The sequence below is a fragment of the Ornithodoros turicata genome, chromosome 1, assembly GCF_037126465.1.
Source record: "Ornithodoros turicata isolate Travis chromosome 1, ASM3712646v1, whole genome shotgun sequence".
Lineage (NCBI taxonomy): Eukaryota > Metazoa > Arthropoda > Arachnida > Ixodida > Argasidae > Ornithodoros > Ornithodoros turicata.
In genome coordinates, this window is record NC_088201.1 from 32,059,046 (window position 1) to 32,080,966 (window position 21,921).

Consider the following 21,921-nt stretch of genomic DNA (forward strand, 5'->3'; position numbering starts at 1 on the left):
CCTCAATTTTTCGGGGGATTGAAGGGCGCGTCTGTACAATAAGGAGACTTTACAAGTATGTGAGTGTATTAGCATCCAGGAATGCATTACATATGCTTAGAAGCTTGAGGATCTCTTCATGGTTCGTTTACGTATGCTTGAACAAAACAGACTACATGGTCATTTTTGGGGGACTTCAAGAAGGAACAACAAAACTTCACTGCTTTTCTTATGGAATGTTTTCAAAATTCAGAAGTTTGCAGACATACAGTTTCATGGACTTCACATAAAGCAATCTGAGTAAAGTTTTTCTTTTTGCAAAACAGCAGTGTATACAAAGCCACCTTGGCATTGTTCACAGCGTTTGACACCATGAGCACAAAGTTATGACCTCAATAAACGTTGACAAATGTCAATACTTCAAAAATTGAGTATAAGGCACAACTATTACACTTCAGATGATTGCCAAACTATAACTTTTCTATCTTCCCCTCCAGTGGCAATGAAGTTGCCATCATGGGATACTGTTATGCAGGTTACAGCACCTGTAAAGTACAGAACTGTCAACACATATTTGCCATTGTCATTCAAGTTGTTCACCATTGTGTGCTGGCGTTTCCTTTAAAAGCTCGGCATTCAGAAGATCCCATGTAAGGATAGCTCCAGATTCACAACCAGTAAGAACAGTAGCTCCATCCCAGCAAAGGCACCTGAGAGAGCACCAACTTTTAGGAATTTTCTCAGAACCCACAAGAGAGAAAATTATTCCTTTACAATTCACCTCAATTCACTCCCAGCATCCTTGGAAAACAGGATAGTTCCAGTTTGAACGTCTAGCACTTTTAATGTTTGGTCGTCACTGCATGATACAATCTTACTGCCATCTGAAATTGAAGGAAACAATTTGTAATTTATAATTGTCACTGTGGTACTTTACTCTACGGTTATATATCTCATATTACTCCAAATTAATGGATTTTGGGATGCATGATTTTTTTAAAAATGACTTATACAATGAAAAGTCCGACAGCAAGTAACCCACTTTGACCGTAGCATATTGCGATTTGGATAGAGAACACAAATGGAACTGGGTCGTTCCAGCTCAAGTGTCTCGATCGCGTGGCTCGACCACTGCCCGATTTCCACGAAAATTTTTTATGTTGTTGCCTATGACTCAACGATGTACCACATGAAATATTTTTGCCGGAACCGCATAGAACGACCACCAGGCAGCTCCAAGATCCAACGCCGGAGCAAGAAGTTGGGTGCGCTGGCCTGGCTGCAGAGCCACCACCACATTACATTGATGAAAAATTCAAAAAGCGCTGCCTTGAGGAAGGTTCACACAACTTCCACCCGTGTCCGCACTCCGCTCGAGTATCTGGTTTGTCCGTTTCCCCTGAATGAAATACGTGAAAACTGTGCAAGGTTCAGCATTTTTTCCTAAGCCATAAGATGCGAGAGAACTGTGAAAGCACATTTTTCTGCTTTAGAAGGACCAATATATTCCATTAAAAAAGTTCAGGACTTCTGCCTTCAACCATTTATTTTTATTTGAAAGTCTGCTGTTTCAGCAAAAATGCAGAACTTTGATGAGAAAAAAGTGCCATTGGCAGACTACACTGGTGTTCAACTTAAGAAGGAAAAGAAATCTAGTCTCATCTATATACACCGTTGTAGGTAAGGAGACAATAGCATGCCAGCAGAAATGCTGCAGCGCCACCATGGGGGAGGGCTCGCATAGTGTCATGCGACCAGTCTTAACAGCCAATACGGAAGCACATTGTGTGTGTGATGGATTACATTATCTGGCAGAGGAGGGAGAGTGACGTCTTTGTGCCCAGCCATCTTAACTGCAGCGCAGTAATATTTTGAGAGCTGACAGACCAGATTTCTTTTCCTTCTTAAATTGAACGCGACTATAGTTACTTTTTTATTATATTTTTATTATATTTTTTTATTTCGTGTTAGCACCGCGAAGCAACTGTGGCTATGAGCAGCGTACAAATGTGGACAGATGGAGAGAGGACATCAGGAAGGAGTGGGGAACAGGGTGGTTAGGTCATGGGCAGACTTCAGGGGCAACTGTGCTAACATTCGTCTGGAAAGTCAGCAGACTAGTTAGAGCGCTGAAACCACCGCAGAACTATATCCGAATGTCTCACAAATGTGTACAAAAAATTTCTCAAGGGTGGCCTTTCTTTAACGCTCATAACGATTTTTTAACGTGCGCTAGTACAGGGAGTCTGACACTGCGCGCTGGGAGTTGGCCGGGCTTTTTTATGACAGATAAACCTAACTGGCATTTGTGCACTTATCTTGTTGTCTACTTAACTGACAAAGTTCCGGTGGCGCACGATGGCACATTTATGCGTGCGAAATCCAGAGAAAAATTGTGGAAGCCATACTCAGCGTAAAAATAAACAGAGCGACGAAAACTGCGGCTTCCGTGCATTAGAATAGGGCAGCCGTGCCAGCGCATGGTAGTGCATGGCAGACTTAGGAGAGTTATGTGCAAGTACCACTAGGGGCACAACCGATGAGCATCCGTGTGGGACATCGTTTCGATTTCTGCACTAAAATTTCTGCCCCTAGCGGTATTTGAACAACTCTCCTGCGTCTGCCATGTTGCCCTATTCTGATGCACGGAGGCTGACGTTTTCGTAACTGTGTTTATTTTTTAAGCTGAGCATGGCATCCACGATTTTTCTGTAGATTTCGCACGCATACGGTAAATGCGCCATCGTGCGCCACCGGAAGTTCGTCAGTTAAGTAGACAACGAGGTAAGTGCGCAAATGCCAGTTAGGTTTATCTGCACACACACTGTATTTCCGTTCGCAGCAGACACTAAGCAGCCACCAGAACATATAAGCCTGAACTGATAACCACCCATTTTGACTGCCTTGACCACATTAGCCCTAAATGTCTCAAAATATTGTCTCCCGCCAGAGGGGCTTAGTAGTTCCCTTTAACGGTTTTGAGTGCCATCGTCAGTCTAGACACCAGGTGATCGATGTGAAGATGCAGGATAACGGGTGCACCGGTGCGTCTGGAATGACCGTGCCACTGTGGGTACGGGCACACTAGTGCATCCGAAGGTCTCGATTCGAATTTTCACGCTCTCTCTTTATGGTGCTGTGGCACTGCTTTGGGAGTGATGTTTGGCTGCTCGAGGCTTCTCCGGGGAACTGTAGTGCCATCTGTGGCCTATTTTTACAAGTATACTGGTAATATCACTGGAGGGTGCGCATCACCCGTACTCCATACAGCTGCACAGGGATGCCGAACACTCAGGTGGCTCTTCACCTGTGCCAACAAGCAACGCGGAACACTCAGCTACGGAAGGACACCGAATTCATGTGTGTTGAGTACGACAAAGGCACCTGCGTACAGCCTGCTTTCAAGTAGTACCACATTCTTGTGAACCTTTGCAGACAAGTTGAAAAACAACATTTTCTGGTATACATAACCAAAGTAACCAAGCAATATTACCTTCAATGGCCTACAGGCTATTCATAGGAATACTCGATAAATGACCTTTCACGATTCAGCAGGTGTGTATATTGCTTATGAAGCCTTACCCATTTCGGCACATAATTGTAATTTTTGTCCACCCTTCAAAGGGTTAATTTGATGATTTAAATATAGACATGGAAGTCTGCACATCCTATGTGGGGAACGCACCAGCAAGAGTACCACTAACGTCAAAGGGCCATAAGAAAACCAGAGGGGTTGTGCTTCTTTTTGCATTTGTCGTATTTTTGTGCGACAGGAAGCAGATGGCTCAGTGTTCCCAGCACGAGAAAAGCGCAGTCACCTTGTCTCTCTGCGTATACTTTTCTTGGAGTCAAGGTTTCTTTCGGCTTCATGTATCAGAATTGCATCGTTTCATGTGACGTGTGGAAATACGAGTTCTCTGTGGAGAATGACTCTCAATGAGACATTTATCAGAAATATGAGGTGTGGCTATTAAATAACGAGACTTCACATCTTGCAGGAAGTGTACCTCGCAGACGGGGAAGCGCATGCACAGTTTAGTGACCTTGAACCTTCCACGACGAGCGCCGACAAGCCGCGTTTTGTTGTCCCTCATTGTCCATCTGCTGAAGTCCATTACAAGGAAGGGTACAGAGTCGTGTTCCCGGAACCATGGAGGGTGCCAAAGTGGAGCAGCGGATAAACCTGAAATTTTTTCCTTCTTTCTAGCGAAACTGAAGAAATCTTGTGAAGTGAGTACTTGAAGCTGTTGCAAGAGGTGTACGGTGATAATGCGATATCACGTGCCCGAGTGTCTGAGTGGTAGTTTGCCTAGGGATGGGAAAACGAAGATGATAAAAGACTAGGTCAGCCCGTCACAGCAACAACAGAAAAACGTTGAGAAAACAACCAATTGTTCGCAACGATCACCACCTGAGCATTTGGATGATTGCAGAAATGGTTAATGTCGATAAAGAAACTGTACGACAAATTTTGCACAAACAGCTGAACATGCACAAGGTCTGCACCAAACTTGTCGCCCGAAACCTCAATCAAGATGAGAAAGATGCCCAGTAAAACCACGTGCACAGGCTTCATGGAACGAATCACGGCGGAACCTCACTTGCCGGAAAGCATCATCACAGGTGATGAGACCTGGATTTTTCAGTACGATTCAGAAACAGAGGCAATCCATGCACTGGAATGGCAAGAATGAGCAAGGTGAAGGCATAGCTGAGTGTTCTTTCAGATATCAATGGTGTGGTCATGGCTGAATGGGTACCACGGGGTCAGACAGTGAATCAGCACTATTATGTACAGATCCTGACAAAGCTGTGAGAAAGTGAGGAAAAAAGAGGCCTGGAGCTGTGGAAGAACAGCTCGTGGATTCTCCATCAGGACAATGCTCCAGCTCACAACGCGCTGTCGGTGAAGCAGTTTCTTGTCGATCCGAAGATCCCTGTGCTGAACCACCCTCGTTATTTTCCGGATTTAGCTCAGTGTGACTTTTTCCCGCTTCTGAAGGTGAAATTCACATTGAAGGGAACCCATTTCCAAACTGTGGACGACCTCAAGGCTAAAACGGCAACGCTACTGAAGGAGCTAACATTTTATGACTTGCAGCATTGTTTCCAACAATGGCAAACTTGTGTCGGACATTGTATAAATCGGGGGAGGGGAGTATGTTGAAGGAGACACCAATTGAGTTTGAATATTTTTGTAATAAATAAGCTTTTTCTCTCAAGTCTCATTATTTAATAGCCACACCTCACATATCAGATTTTTGCAGACTGCAATCAATGCAGGCGCAGTTTATGCGCAAAAACGTGTTGAGCGGCTGCCCGACTTTTTGAACATGAAACAAATATCTGATGCTATTCGCAACTTATTTTCAGCATTGGAAATTTTCGAATATTTTTCGAAAAGTTCTGAAGCGAGGTATCGCTGTCGCCATTCTGCAAGTCGGCTTCACCTCATTACATCCAAGGGTTAGGTGAACCCCGCTTTACACAGTTCACAATTTTCTGTCACTAAAGTCTGCAAATTCTGTGAGCTCATGGTCAACACTGTACTCTGGACACTGCAGGTTCCAGTAAATGTACTCCCAACTTTCAGAGTTATATTAGTAAGAGATGGAAATATGTGCAGTTTCTAGAAAAAGTACAGGAAATTCACAATGTAAACACAGAAATGAGGAGATGCACACAAAGCAGGCTGCATGGAACATGTTGACTAACTCTCAATGCAGTTCATCCAACTAATGCAGTCTACCATACACAACACAGTGGGATCCTTCTCTCACGATATGTTATGCTGGGTGAAAAGGCTCACGTTTGGAGCCGAATAATTTAATGAGCACAACACCACAAAATACTTCACCATGAGGTATTCAAAGATATTCGAATTGGGCCTTTTCTGATTATTCGAATTTGATTCACCATCTGAAGAAATTATTCGGATTCGAGTCGCAGTGTAGGTGAAATATTCATGAACTATTCGCAATGGAAATTTTGCTATTCGCCCAGCTCTAATAAATAGTGCTGACCCCATAATGTTCAGACACGTAGACTTTTTAATAAGATTTTTTTAACACGTTTGGTGGAACACCCTGTATGTACTTGCTTCTTTATTAAAAAGAATGTACGAGATATACAAGACAGCACAGCTCAATAGCTCCCCATTATGGAAGCTTCTCTAAACTATAAATTTTCATACACCTGTTCCCAAAGACTTACCAGGATTGAAAGCAACAGATGTCACAGTGCTTGAGTGAACTGGAAAAAAAAAAGTTCACATTTAAACAATGATGCATGCAGAAGAACGTTACAACAGTGTTACAAAAGTGAGCGTCTATGTGAGCACGCTGTATGCACCAAGTGCACACCCAGTCATCTGATGTGGAAACTATTTCAAGTGTCATAGTAACAATAAGGCCTTTCAGTACTGTCACCTGCTTCACATTCCAAAGCACTCTAAAAGGTTGCCTGATGAGGCTTTTGTAGCAGACAGCAGCTTAAGGAGGAAGCCACCTCTGCTATTAGGTGTGACTAATCCCAATAAGAATGCTTCCACTCTTAAGACTGTTTCTCCATCTTGGTAATACTATATGGCTTGCAGTGCACTGGCCACTTTTATAAGAATTACGGTGTTACGGAGAGTTACAACAAACAACTAAAATTACATAGAACTCAGATGTGCGGTAAAGCCTGACCTACAGATTGGAGCAAGATATCCCACACATTAGGATGTTATTTATTGCATGGTAAATTAAATAGTAAAAGTCCCAATGAGGTCACATCACGCATCTGACTGCAGTACCATAAGTTTGCATATTGTCCAATAGGCCTTGACCTCAATTCTTTTTGTGATCTCTGTTGTCACCTTACCGTCATGCAGTGCATTCAACTTACACGAAGCTCAGAGAGTTGAAATTTTCTCCCTGGTCTCCCCTGAAGTTAATCATGTGCAAATATGATGACCTCCTGAGATGTCCAATTAGCATGATTTTTGCACATGTGCACACACTCTCTCTCAAAAGCAAACTTGCAACCTCACCTCATCCTTAACCAATGCATGAGGCAATGGTATAGTGGTATTTCAAAAGTGATACAACAGTGTTTAAACTACATAAAAGGACAAAGAGCCAAGACAATACACATGTGCTGTGTTGTCTCGTGTCTTTGTCCTTTTATGCATTTAAGCACTGTTTTATCACTTTTAAAATGGACTGTCACCAACAAGCCCAAATTGCTACAGTGTTCCAATCGTATAGTCACCTGACTTAGCTCTACAAGGTGGCATATCTCTTGTAGATGAACATGGTACAGTGCTGGACAAAAGTTCACGGAACACGCTCTGGTGCATTCCTTCTTTAGAGTGACACGCTAGCAGCGAATGGTACCGTACGAACTTGCACACAGGTGACTGGGTTATCAATGCACATGTCTAAGTCCGTACGGTCTCATTCGCTGCTAGCGTGTCACTCTGAGGAAGGAATGCACCAGAGCGTGTTCTGTAAACTTTTGTCCAGCACTGTACAGGGCTCTATACAATGGAACCTCACCAGTGCACTGCCACTTGATATGGTTAAAGGCAATAAAACCCCAGCAATGGGTACATAAACAGGACAACACGGACACAGGCACCGAAGTGCATTCAATATCTGTATCTGTGCTGCCTTTTTTGGGGTGCCCAGCAGGAGGGTTTTATAGCTTTTAACTACGTTATACCAACTGGCCAAGATTTTAACACTTGATATTGTTTCTTAAGGTACTAAACAGTTTCCATGGTCCCTGATGAAGATCTCACAGTAGCAACCTTATTTTAACCTAGACATGTTTTCCTGTCCATGAAAGAACTGATGTTCTGAGGCTGGAACAACATAGAAGGGACAAATACATACAAAGCCTCAATTTGCCTAAGAAATTAACGATGAAAGATGAAAGTCACTGAAAAGGTTAGCCAGCTGTAGGACTCCAGAAGATGTGGGTTCGAGTCCTACAGCTGGCTAACCTTTTCAGTGACTTTCATCTTTCATGTTTTCCTGTCATTCATGCACACAAACTTACAGGTCACTCACTAACGGGTTTTTACAGATGCTTCCTGAGATTTCTAATGCCACTTACAACTGCTGCTTCCTCACGGATCCATGTCAACAGCCATGTGCAATAATCTGTTATGACTGATGAGCCTTCTCACATATAGCAATAACTTTGTTTCATGACCTCCCTCGAAAGTCGCCATGCAAATTTTACTGTACGGAGAATGTCACATCCTAGTGAGCTGCAAGGGCATCTCATAAAGTGTGTGTCAATGTCTGCAATAACTTCGAAGGAACATTTGTGTGTCAAACTTTGTACAATCAGGCAGTGTGCAAGAGCTGTTGTGGTAGTAGCTTGTTTCTACAGACAGTGGAGTACAACTGAATGAATGATAACAGTGAAAGAAGAAACCCACTCTCAAAACGTCCAATGCACGAAGAACTTTTGAGATCCCAGATTGTTACACAACCATCTACAGTGCCTGAGGTGAGTTGGCATGCATCATCTTCCTTCAAATCGACACAGCTTACACCAGACTCATGCTCCAGCTCTGCTTGCAGGCGAGCAGTGGTACTACCCCGGCGAGTTTCTTTGGGCCTGAATGACCAGATCTGTAAAATACGAATGTGCCAGCCTTATGAAATACTTTTCACTCAGCTTCTACAGCAAAATTACATGAAACCAACACAAACGCACCCGATTTCCCTGGAGCCATGTCTTCCTATTCCACTGCGACATCATTTTCCTACTTTGTTTGTCCCTAAGTCTCATTTCACATTTTCTTCAATAATGCAGTGCACTCATTGACCCGTTATCTTATTTATAGAAGAAATAAACTATGAAAAAAAACACCCCGAATATGAAAAAATAAATAAATAAATAAATAAAAACCCGGAATCCTAAGTATACAGGGCCTGCCAAGATAAACTTTGGGGTTTGTAACGTAGATAAAACAAATAAAAACAGTGTCTGGAAGCTAAAGCAGATGTAGAGGACGTATTATACACCAAAATTTTATATTGATAGTGCCACTTGGCCCATTTCTCTGCGGATAAATCATGGAAATTAAAAAAACGGCTATATGTACCTGTGTTTCAGTCAGGTGGCTCCTTCAGTCAGGTGACGACACGGTCAAACGTGGCGTTGCAGACGATATCGAAACCAAGTGAACAAGTGGAACTAAACTTCTCATATCGCGTTAATATGGTTTCGATATTGTCTGCGACGCTACATTCGACAGGGTTGACATCTGACGGAGGGAGCTGAAACACAGGTATAGCCGATTGGAAATGTTAAGGCAGCGGCGTTTTTTTAATTTCCACAATTTATCCGCAGAGAAACTGGCCAAGTGGCAGTGTCGATATAAAATTTTGGTACATAATACGTCCTCTAACGTCTACTTTAGCTTCAAACGCTGTTTTTATGTTTTATCTCCATTACAAACCCCAAATATTATCTTGGCAAACCTTGTACATTCCAACTGCACTTGTCTGCACTTTGCACTTGCACTCGTAATTGCAGTTCAAATTCCAATGATTCAGTCTCAGACGACACAATTTCCTGTGCAATGTGATTTTGTGCCTCGTCAATCTTGAAGCGAAAGTAACGCATACTTTCTTAGTGGATACAATTCACTAATGTGCACCTCTTTCCAGTGAAACATTCACAGCAGAAACATAAACATGAAGCTTTCCAAAAAGACAGTCGAGAGCACACAAAAAATATTACTCTCACTTCTTGCTTTGCTCAACCACAGTTGATGCATGTTAATGGTTGTTTGTTGTGTACAAGCAGACAAGTACTACCACTAACGTGCGTCAAAACTATTGACAGCCCCCAGTCTCAATCTGCTTTGCAAAGTAGAAAAGCGAAAGAAGCCATCACACACCATGGTCTCCAATGACAATATTGCTGTTTGAACAGTTGTCACTGTGTTTTTTGTTGATATTTCTTCTGTCCTTACAAAAATATGATGCAACCCCATATTACCAGAAAGCTTCTAGCCCTAGTAGTGTGCAAGTCAATATGTCCATACTTCTGAGAAAGAGAACTGCAATGGACAACTCAATTTATATTCCAAGTTTAAAATACATGTGCATGCTTACTCATAGCTTGAACCTCCAAATATGAAAAGCTGGATAGCTGCAGTACAAAACAGTAACATTTACTTTTGCTGTTGAGTCCCAGGAAGCAGTTGCAAGCACACCATTTTTCCACGAAATATCACACACTGTGGTAGTTGGAAGGCCACATGAAAAAGACAAGATGACGACGATAAGCACTGAAGCACTGATTCCTTTCATTTGCAAGTGCCGGCACACACACAAGAAATGAAAAGACAGTCACATCACACCACGTGCCTATAACCTTCACAGGACAAGTTTTCATAAACTGCGTGCAGAGAGTAGTGTACCCAAGCATTTCCCACATTTATGGCTCTCTTTCTGCCTTTAAATCACATTTCACTAATACAACAGAAATAAGATGAATGGATGATGATGCCCACAGTGCTGTGACCCTGGGATAGTCCATGGTCGAGACAAAGACCGCAGCAGTTCCAGGCAAGTTTGGATGTGAACGTTGTCAAACGATGAATGAGGAGACAGTACGAAGACAGAATTCATTTTCAGTGACTACATGTTGTCTAGCAAAACCAAGACCAGATTCAGAGTCAGAATTCAGAATATTGAATAAAAGGATCACAAGCCCTTTTAAAGGGATTGTTGTCCCCACCGGATATCACTTTACATACCTTTACACTTTAATTTTGAATGCATAAAACCCAGTCACTGAACAAAGTGCATGGTCTTCTACAACTTTCCATCACCAAGGTGTGAAGGTATATCTCAGTATTTACAGTGCACCCAGTATTTGGTCTTCTTTGAAAGTCAGATTTATTATGACTACTGGTGTACAAACATTCTAAATTCTGAATACAAAATTCGATCATGTTGACGGGCACTTCTCATACAAAGCTTAGAGAAGCATACTTCATAGCGTACATGCATAGCACTGCAAGGTGTGAGTAAAAAAACTGATGCTTAGAAAAATTTGATTGATGTGGTATGTGCAAGTTCAAACTTTTAAAAGTTTGCATAGCACATAGGTACAATGTTAGATTGGATTACTTGGTAATAGGATGTTAGATCAGTTTCAAATGAACTATAGTAGGCTACATTATTAAGACATCAGATTGGATTTGTCCAGGTCAAGACAACGATACAGCTCCTGATGCGACACCTTGGTATAGCATCCGTTGTGCTTGATAGGCTGGGATAGTTCAGTTTGAGAGAGGTCCCATTTACAGATACTACAGGGGTATCAGCATAATTGTGTACTGCACAAGTAAGAGGAAATTAAATTAGCATCAAAGCCTTTACTTCGTGAATAAATTAAAATGGCGCATGTGAGCTGATGTACTGTAGAAAGAGGTAACATTTCCTTTACCCCACCTCACTAAACAAATGAGCCACATCACAACAGTAGTGATGGTCCCCTCATCTGTTGAGACCATACACAGTCGCGCCCCATTAACATGTAAACTCATGTTTTGGACAATGGACATTGCAATAAGATAGCAAACCTATTGAGGCCTATGTATTTGTCTAGTTATTATGGACAGCATCAGTATCTTGGGAACAGCATCGGCCCATCACTGAGCAAACATTTTGCTGCATGCAGCACAAGAACAACGCTTTTGGAGAACAAAAAAGACATGGTTCTGAACAGGACGTTCCAGCCACAGTGATGGCCATTTAACTTGTCTGAAGAATTGAGAATTAAGTTACATTGAATGTACATTGTTATGCATGTGACCAATTCCTGATTATTCCTTTCCTTTCTGAAAAAATCTGTCTTTCTCTAACACTCCATAATGTGGTTGACCCGCTTTATGGACCCTTTGTCGGGGACAAAAGACACTTTCTATTAAATGTATTATATGCACCCTAATGAAAGCCTGAACGTAAACCAGGGTGTCTACCAAACTGCAGCCTTCAAATTCCCTGACTTTTCCAGGTTTTCACTGACTATTTCAAGCGAATTTCCTGACAAAAACAAAAGGGAACTTGGTGCCTGCTCATACGTTTTGATAGCAGATCCAACATAAAACAGACCATTTATAAAGTATTAGTGAGGCTACCCTACTTTGCTGTGTCAGAGCTTGTCATACTGGTGAACTGCTACTCGCAGTAATGTTACTGCGGCATCGCCTCTCAACCACCGGTCGGCACTCGCGATTCGCCGCCCATCATCACAGCACTTGTCTGCGATTTTCCCTGACTTCAGCTGCTTTTTAGCCAAATTCCCTGACAATTCCCTGACTTTTCCAGTCACATCAAAATTCCCTGACTATTCCCTGTTTTCCAGGTTTTCCAGGTTGGTAGACACCCTGGTAAACACATATTGTGTACTTGGAAAAGTAGGAATTTTTCCAAAATTGGCAGTAAAGGCAATAGCGCAATAGGCAATAAAGCAGTGCAAAATATTGATTCTATCGACAAAACAGCATAGAGAACAGTCGTTTGTAATGAACAACCAGTTTTATGATGTCAAAGTGGCTCATTGGTCGCAATTTATTGTAACACCCTTAGTATACCTGACATACTGCAGTGCATTCCTGTTAATTCAAACTGCGGAGTTCAAATTAAAGGGAGAGTCTCTCAATGAGGGTCTGATGCGCTGGCAGCGCGTACATTACCATATTACAGCTTCAAGCATCAAAACATCTCGTGGGTGAAAATAATATGTTATATGCACTTGCATTTGTTTCTTCAGCTGCAACCCTATCAATATTGCTTGCGATGTTGAGCCCAACCCAATCATAAATCCCACAAACCAAGAAAATATTTGCCACCGTCCATGCCTTTTTGTTGGCTCAGCTGTCAAAAGGAAGGGTCTTGATCCCCTTAAAACAGCGAAGCTTACTTGCGTTGCTGACCATGGGTAAGCGGCAATGTTCTGTGCCAGATGTGTTTGCGCACACCATAACGGTGATTCATTACTGCTCCTCTTTCTTCTGGCACAAGTACCGCCTTTACAGACTTGTAAGAAATATGTAAACATGTCACCGATACACCAGCAGCGCACCGTCCATCGTGCTGTCGACACACGGTCAGGCACTGCAGGACCAAAGAGTAGTCGGGCATGACTGGGAAATCTAATCAAATATACTGTCGTGCACGTTCAGGCGTCAGAATTACCGGGCGTTTTCCCCAAATTCAAAAACACAGGACTTCGACGGGCCCTGTGTGTCAGTTCCAATTGTATCCAGAAGTTAGAATTAACAGGATTGCACTGCACTTAAATATTTGTACCTGTGTCCCCTGCTGTCCTAACAAAGGCTCAGACTTCTAGCACTCTAACAAGAGAAGCTCCATGGTGCAACACAGTCAATATTCCCCGAACTGTGGTGCACGTTGTGCACCGAACTTTTTTCAATTTTCGCTAATTTTAGGCGGTGAGTGCAATACCATCAGCGCGCGTTATACACCGAAAAATACGGTACTATCATGACCGCAAGATTAACCACTTATACAGTGCTCAATTCTATGTTCAGAGACTAAATTTGCTAATATTCATTCAGTCAACCCACGATATATTAACACCAACCGTTCCCACCAAAAATGTTCATAAATCGAGGTGTGCAGGAAAGAAAAGGCCCAAGGAGCGCTATAAACAATGAAACTTTCCTGAGATGTTTATTTTCCGAAATACAGGGTTATAGTGCTTTGCACATTACCTTCATTTGTGTCTACTTTGCTGAGAAGGGATGTCAACTGCTTCGCTCGTCATTCCTCTCTTCGAAATACAATATAGCAGCTTCAATGCGGTCCAGAGCGGATCTACTAGTCACAGTAGCACTTTTACACTTACTTTGCTCACTATCGTCGCCTTTTTAACCCCAGTGGTAAGGGCCGAGCGCTTCTGCTTTGCTACTCCAGACATGTTCATTTCCGAACCCGAACACCAAATGACAGCAGTCTTTGTGCCAATCCGTGACACCAAGGATGAGTCATGTTTCCTCGTACAGTATCCCCCTGTTCTACCCACTCTCAAAACAGCCAAGTCTCACCTCGGACGCCACGGACACGTCATGCTCCAAATTCCATCTTTTTCTGACCTTTTGGCGACTGGGCGTAATCTCTTCATAAATAGAGGTAAAAAAGCCTTGGGTATTCCAATTCGTACCCACAAAACGTGTTCACTGTTCGGAAATCGAAGGTTCGGAAAACAAGGGAAAAATACGTGGCAAATGTTTCGTTCCGTGGCATGTCGTTCATAAAATGGGAGAATCCATAAATCGACGGTTGACTGTATTTGATTTCTGTTAGAAAATATACTTTATAAAACAGGCTGTACTTAGTAAATACCTAATGTCACCTAATATCAAATGCACAATTGTGATATTCCATGTGAATCTTGAATGCTTCCTACATGCACATAGCCCTTAGAGACGTTGAATGTACTATTTCTAACAAAAATTCTAGGTTGTTTGAGGAATTGTTCGTAAAATGCCACTCACCAGCATCATCATGGGCCATAGTAGACTCTAGAACTTTTCCGAACTCAATGTCATAGATATAGCTAGCAAAGTGAAACATGAAAAATAAATCTTTGCTTTCTCCTCTACTAGACTCATTGTAAGTTTTCGTATACTTACATATAGTTGTCCCAAGAACCGACAACTACTGTTTTGTCACTCAGTAGTAAGCAGGAAGACAAGGCCTGAAATTTGAGCCATGTATATGTAACACCATGCATAGTTGCAACTAAGTACTATACTAGTGGGACCTTGTTCTTCCGTACTTCACTTCACAGGGTACTATAATTTTCTTTATATTCAAAACATTGTAGGTAAGAACAGAATACTTCATTACACTAAGACATTACAGAAGTTCACTACACTAAGACATACAAGAAATATAACTTACCATGTTTGAGAAGCTTACACTTCGGACCTGTTGCTCCTCTTGCAAGGAAAATAGTTTGAGCAAGCTGTCTGTGAAAAATGTAACCGTAAGAACAATTTCACAGGATGATACAAAACATGGTAGCAGAACAAATCCTCCACATTACTCTCAGTAGTAGAAGAGAAATTAAAGCATAGTTACCCTGGGATACTGAAAAAACACTTTTAGCATTGTATGAGAAGCAAACACCAGTAATCCTTCTGAAAAAAAAAAAAAAAAAGAACAGCTTGAAAAAGCACATTAAACGAGCAGTTAAACAAGACAGCAAAGGACACCTTACTCCTTATGCAGCTCATGCTGCACAACCTTTGTAAGGTTAGCCATGTTTCGTTTCCAGTGGAAGACAAGAGATGATGATCTCCTTCCTTGTGTCACTGTTTCTTTAGTGGCAAATAATTAAGGGAAGGTTATAGTATCAAAATAATTTGATCTCACATCATTTTTCAACATAGCAAATAAATTTTCACATGCAAGCGTGCAATAAATGACATGCGTGCATGTTAATTATCTCTATTTTAATACAATTTGTTTTTCATGCAGAAGCAATGTTGATAATGCTGTTTTTTTTTTGTTTTTTTTTTTTGCAGAGTGCTGGTGCAATGACATGCGTGCAAGAAACGCAATTATTGTGGAACCTTGCAAAGGCCCTGCACAGGGTACTACCCTATGCTAAGGTACCGTGCTGTGGTACAGTGTTATGTGCCTCTGGCTCTACACCAGCTTGCACAAACCCTGCACTGGCCATGCCTGCTGCCCAGAACTTTCATAACTGACAACTCAGCATGGAAATACTATCGATAGGGCTATAGACATCTGACTAAATCAAATTACCAAACCAAAAGGGGCATATAATAGAATTTGGTTAAGTTAGTTTGCCATGGAAGGGTAGAAAAATTTCAGAAAAGAGTTCATCGCATGCTTACCATCTTGAGAACTAGCAGTAGTTTCAGGGCTCCCAGCGTTGGCATCTGATATTGTCCTGTCTTCATTGAAGGTCAGTTTCCTTTCTATGCGTAGGGTGGGTAATCTCTGAGGATGCGGTTGAGTGAAAATTTGTTTAGGTGTCTGACCAAACTCCATTATTTGAACCTCGAGTGAGTGGCGTTCATGTATTTCCTTGACGCTGCAACCAAGAATTATGCAACAATTCTCCATTACTTGATTGTACTTCACAGTTACCATTTATCTTGAGAACAGAACGCGAGTAAGCAGTACACCAAAGTATTTGAACTAGCAACTAGCGCAGCAGAAAATACTCAGAGTACGAACACTTTTGTGACAAGCACACAAGAAAGTGCTTGTCCTGTTTGTGTGTGTTTTCAGCTGTACTTCAAATATGCGTCCCTAACTCGCCCAAATTTCCACTCTTCATCACATACATCTACATACCTGCCAACTTGGGAACATCCAAATTAGGGAGATTTCAAAAGCAGGGGGTAGGACAAAGCCGATGTTGGAAGGCTTTTATTTGCATATGTAACAGGAGCACACTTCACCCCAGCAGGCTCATCGGGCAGAAGTTTTGCAGCAACGGACTTTGCCCTCTCCAAGAAACTATCTGGGTGTCAAGCTGTGCTACGACACTTTCTGAACAGAACGTGAAGACACAAAACTATGTCTCTGCTCTGTTTGCGATGCTGAACTTCCCTCACCTTCAATACTACTTGTTCAGCACTACCTCAGTAATGTGTCTGAAATTCAAAAGCCCATCTGGACTTCCCAGGAGAGCTTAAACATAATAGTTGTTGAACAAGTTAGTTAACGAGTCATTAAAAAAGTAGCTTGCATAACACGTCAGAACCATCAGTCACAGCTGTACATCGCTGTGGTCAGTTCAGCGCGCATATCACGAGCTCTTGTGCGCGGTTTCCCATTTCACCGACAACTGTGGTCGACTTAGTTCAAAGCACAATCCTCCTCAGAGTTTCCAACTCCCGACGCTGCAAAGCGGTACACTTTGCATTTGCAGCGTCGGTCGGTCCACCCTTCACGCGGAATGCTGGTGTCGCAACCGTAAACTGTGCAGAACACATGGTGCCCTTCCTGGACGCGATCACGCGTCCCAGTTCATCCGTGTATTGCTTCAGAAACAGGTGTAGATACTTGTTGCACTTACACTTAGCCGTGATGTGCAATACGCAAGGCAGAAACAGTGCAAAGGCACCTTTGTCGCCCGAAAACATGGAGGAAATACCCAGAAACTAGAAGTGCTAGAACTAGATCCATGACCAAAACCCCTGAACGGCGTAACATAGAGGCTCCGGGAAGCGGTAGCGATGCAGATGGCAATTGGGCTGGTATTGGATTGATGCTTTCTTCTGTGTGTCCAGAGAAAATGCAGGTGTTTGAGATATAGAGGGGAAACTGCATTTTCCGGGAGATTTGCTTCTCTGTCGTACAATCATACAAACAGGTCCGAATCCGGGAGAGTTGGCAGGTATGCATCTACATCAAAATACGCTCACAGTGACTTCATGAGGGAGAACACCTAGAGAATATTTCGAGAATATTAGAGACGATCCATCTCGATCGGTGAAAGCAGTGTTCTGGGAAAGCTGCACACGTATGTATTCATCAAATTGTGAGTAGTTCTTATGTTTCCATTGTTCACGTAACAAGATAAATTAAAAAGTGAAATGAAAATGAAGCAACACAACTTTGCCTGGCTGTTATATGGCTATACCTGCAGCTTCAGCTCAGTGAAGAATAAAAACAGCTTGTAACTATTCCTAGCTCCTCCAGGACTGTACGAGTTGCAGCGGATGGCGTACGTCATCTCAAGCATTCCCGCCTTTTTTAGGCATTAATGGATTAGGTTTTCAAAGGAATTCAGAGTGCTTATATTCTACGTAGATGGTATTTTCATCACAAGATCAAGTTTGAAGTATTGCTAGAAAACATTTGAAATTATCCTAACGAGGTTTGAAAAAATATAACATTCACTTTAAGCAGGAAAAATGCAAAATTTTTCAAGAATCAAGTTCATACCAGGGTCATAAGATTAGCAATGAAGGAATTCTGCCCCTAGGATCTAAGATGAAGACCACCAGCAAGGCATGCGAACTAGAGCACTGCACGGGCCACTACCTTAGGCCCAGGCATGGCCCTCATTTGACTTACCTGCCCGGGCCCCGTTCAAGCCCGAAGAATTTCTAGGCTACCCGGCCCAGCCAGGAAGCAGTGTAGCGGGCTGTAAAAGTTGACTGTGGCTAACTAACAGTCAGGTAACAGAGGGTCGAGCTCGATCTAGGACCTAGCAATGTACGGGCCTGTCCTGTCAAACCCCGAGCCCAGCCCAGGCCCGCAAAAAGAAGGTTCTACCCGACCTAGCCAGACACGTGGGCTGGGCCGGGTTGGGGCTTAGGGTAAGCCCAAGTCCATGCAGTGCTCTAATCCGAACAGTCAAATGTCATAGTCCTATTGTGGAATGTTGAATTTGTTACGATAAGTTGATAAGTAAATTTTTTAAAAATATGAAGAATTTGTTGAAACAGCTTATTCCTTACCTTTCTTATTACTGTTGTCCGCAATTCATTTATTTTATACTTATGCAAATAATAATTTGCAGTTTTAGGCGATGAGTAGAGCACGGATAAATATGCACTAAAAACTCCTGAAATATGCGTGCAACTATGCACCGAAAATCTTCCAAATATGTAGTAAAAATCCTCAATATATGCAATGTTTTTCATTGTTCTTAATATGAAAGCAATGCACCAAATGTCCGTCTAAAAACAAATGGGAGCATTTTATTAGGGATCACAAGATAAAATAAAGCCGCTTTCGTTCTGCATCATACAACAAAGAATACTTGTGCCCCAGATATAAATCATCGAGCTGAGGGCTTTGAGTTCGTGATCGATAGAACACTGTAAACACAGGCTAGTTGGTAGAACAAACCCATGATGAGACAAGCCTGAGAATGGGAAACAAGAAACAAGTACTCAACTTCAAAACAAAACAAAAACTTTAAGCTTCGTTGTATTTGTGGGGCATCGCCCTATCATTTAAATAAAGTTGTTGTTGTTCGTTGTGTATATCCGTGTTTTTTGTGTTGCCCATGCTCAGGCTTGTTTTGTCATGGCTTTACGTTCGGCACTGCATCATGCAGATTAAAATGCAAACGCTGCCAGTCTTCATAATGGTAAAGTGGCGAAGGTGAAGTACGGCCCATCGGCCATGCATGCAGTGGAGGATGGAGCAGCCCACTACAGTAGCCCACTACAGCAGTACCACTACGGTACTTCCCGGCACACTGCACTCGCAGTGGGAATCGGTCTGAAGCCATACTGAAGCATGTCCAAAATAAGCCTGTCAGCAGCCTTGTTCTGTCCGAGCTCACAGCAGTGTACCAGCTAATCCACAACACAAAGGCAATGTGTGACGACACAATTGCACTACCAGTAAACACAACTACATTTACTTCTGAAACCCCGACCAATCAAACAGGCATCGTTCTGCGTACGCTCCTTCTCCATTTCTCATGTTTCTGACTTGTTTAATTTTTACTGCTCACGTGTAAAGGGAAACGTTGGGTGCTTGCTTAATCACATATTCATCCTATAGAGCTACACAACTGTCCTACTCCATTCCTGCTTCATTTGTCTGCGTGGCGCCTCCTCTCTGAAGAGCAGACGGCGCAGCGCGTGCGTGGGGCAATAGCCGCGGCGCTCACAAGGACAACTGCACTTCAGCAAGTTAAAAAAGATGCTGAAAGCATACTTACTATACGTCCTCGTTTGACTGCTAGGTGAAAATTTGTGAAATCCATGATATGGAGACCAATGTGTCCCCGTTTGGGGATTGAGATGCACTTGAACTCTTATGCTGACTTCTTTTATGTCGAACAGTTTTGTTGCGAACCGCTTACCGCTACTATTTTTTCCTGTTCTCCTCTGGTTCAGGTTCAACAGTGTCGTGAAAATTTTGGTTTGGGTTTGGTTCCGGAAAAAATAACTGTTCGGGTATGGTTTTCGGTTCAGGTTCAGGTTTGGTTCGAAACCCTGGTTAAAATATCCATCCCCGAATTTTGATGTGGAAATGAGCAGAAACTGAAACCGCGGTGACCGGGAACGCGGGGAATACAGTGCGCATTTCACGTCAGAGGACCACGTGATTTGGAGCGATGGAGATGATTGGAGTAGGTGCCGCTCAGCTGGTCAGATAAATCGCTTTCCGGCCCAGAGAAGCCTCTGTCGGTGAGGGTGACGCGCTCCTCAGGCACGCTTTTTCGGTTTCGGTTCATTTGCATATCAAAATTCGGAGATGGATATTTTAACACACATGCGTGTTTCAGGATTTTTTTAAAACGTGAAATGGGGTTCAACGAGAGTAGTCTCTCAATCTGCTATCTTTTTTTTTTTTTTTTGTCTGAAATTCCCTAATTGAAGAGTTCATTAATGGATTTCAGGTAACTAGTCATCTTGTGTTACATATTCTGTTCCAGAGGATGTCCGCCTGGCCTTAGAACTTAACCGCAAAAACAACATCTATGCTGCTCTCGTGGCTTTTTTATAAAAATTCTGTAAAGGCTAAAGAAAAACACCCTGCATGATGAGAAACAGCACTGTGGTCAGTCTATGGATTAATTTGAGGATTATTTTTATTTGTATCACTTAGTGGACATCCGACCTTCCATTTTAATGCATATCTACGTATGTATGAGCATACATACATTTACAATATCTGGTAGGCTTGTGTCATACGGACGTATTTTCGTTACAGTTTCCATTTTCGTTACTGCAATATTTTCATTTCCGTTATCCGTTTCAGATACCAGCCTTTCAATTTCCTTTCCGTTATGTTTCCATTACTGTTTCCGGTAATGGAACGGCTGTTAGAGCTGCGGGAGGACAGCCAGTTCAGCTATGTAAGCACTCTGTTTTGCCCAAGTGCTGCTTCGGTGTCATGCATACACACTACACAAGTAGTTTTGCATCAGTGGGATGCGCACATCTTGCAGGATTTTAAAAAATTCTCTAGAAACATGTCTTCATCCCGTAGAGTGTAGTGCTGAAACTCAGAGTCCAGCAACTCAAGATATGGGCGTCACGGCTGCCACCAGACCTTCATCCAATGTCGCATTCACAGGCTGACGCTCAGTAGTACACCATGCTGCCATAGCCACGGTGAAATTCAATATATATAAATGAATAAAAACAGTACGCTTGCATCACCATGCTATGTCGCATGGCTAGACGTCGCGAGCTATGAGGACTGGGACGAGTAAGCGACGGATGCACCCTCAAGATCGAATACTGCGCTTTCCATGCTCTCGAGTAGTATTCAGGGCATATATTACAAAGAACGGAATTCCCAAAATATAAAAATAAAATTAGGTCACGTATGTCATCGCACAACAGCAATGGGCATTATCCGAATTCAATACCGGACAATTATTTCCGCTTCTGTTTGTTTCTGCTGATGGAGGACCCTGGTATGCGTTTAAGTTATTGTTACTATCTCCAATTTCGGTACTTTATACCCTTTCTGTTTCCGTTACCATAACTGTTAGAGTTCCCTGGTTCATACTTCTAAAGCAGAAAGTGGCTATTAAGACTTCAAGGTTCTTACTTATCCAGGTCAAGGTTCCCTTCATAGGTCAAATAGTAGAACACTGAAAAAGAAAGCACATTTTAGTACCACATTACTGGATACACAGTGTGCATGGATTTACTTTAACCCATCCCAATTCAGCATGAAATGAGTCGAATATCCGTACAATTATTAGCCTTCACAGCCTCTTCTCCGGTTTGCTTGTAGCCAAAGATGAGGTCAATCCAGTTGTGAAGGTTTTCAGATACATAAGGGGACTCCAATGCTTGCCGAAAGGTATTAATAAGGTCTTCCGGTCCTGCATGTCAAAATGGAATTAAATACAAGCAACAGAAACCGCACCCTTCAATATTGCCTGCTTATCAACGCTCATGCTAACTTGCTCCATAACGTAGAC

The 21,921-nt window shown here is 42.4% G+C and overlaps 1 protein-coding gene across 1 annotated transcript in view; it reads right to left on the bottom strand.

Annotated features, from left to right (window-relative positions):
- Nucleotides 1–200: 200 nt before the first annotated feature.
- Nucleotides 201–21,921, bottom strand: part of LOC135377893 (protein FAN-like) — a 54,886-nt gene continuing 33,165 nt past the window's right edge. Inside the window, exons 19-32 of the mRNA XM_064610629.1 lie at nt 21,691–21,822; nt 21,543–21,585; nt 15,893–16,092; nt 15,250–15,349; nt 15,111–15,169; nt 14,931–14,998; nt 14,660–14,724; nt 14,522–14,583; nt 10,167–10,228; nt 8,414–8,609; nt 6,193–6,231; nt 761–863; nt 580–689; nt 201–524 (exon numbers count right to left, since the gene is read on the bottom strand). Coding sequence (XP_064466699.1) covers nt 427–524; nt 580–689; nt 761–863; nt 6,193–6,231; nt 8,414–8,609; nt 10,167–10,228; nt 14,522–14,583; nt 14,660–14,724; nt 14,931–14,998; nt 15,111–15,169; nt 15,250–15,349; nt 15,893–16,092; nt 21,543–21,585; nt 21,691–21,822 — 1,337 coding nt within the window. The 3' untranslated portion in view covers nt 201–426. The remainder of the gene's footprint in view (nt 525–579; nt 690–760; nt 864–6,192; nt 6,232–8,413; nt 8,610–10,166; nt 10,229–14,521; nt 14,584–14,659; nt 14,725–14,930; nt 14,999–15,110; nt 15,170–15,249; nt 15,350–15,892; nt 16,093–21,542; nt 21,586–21,690; nt 21,823–21,921) is intronic.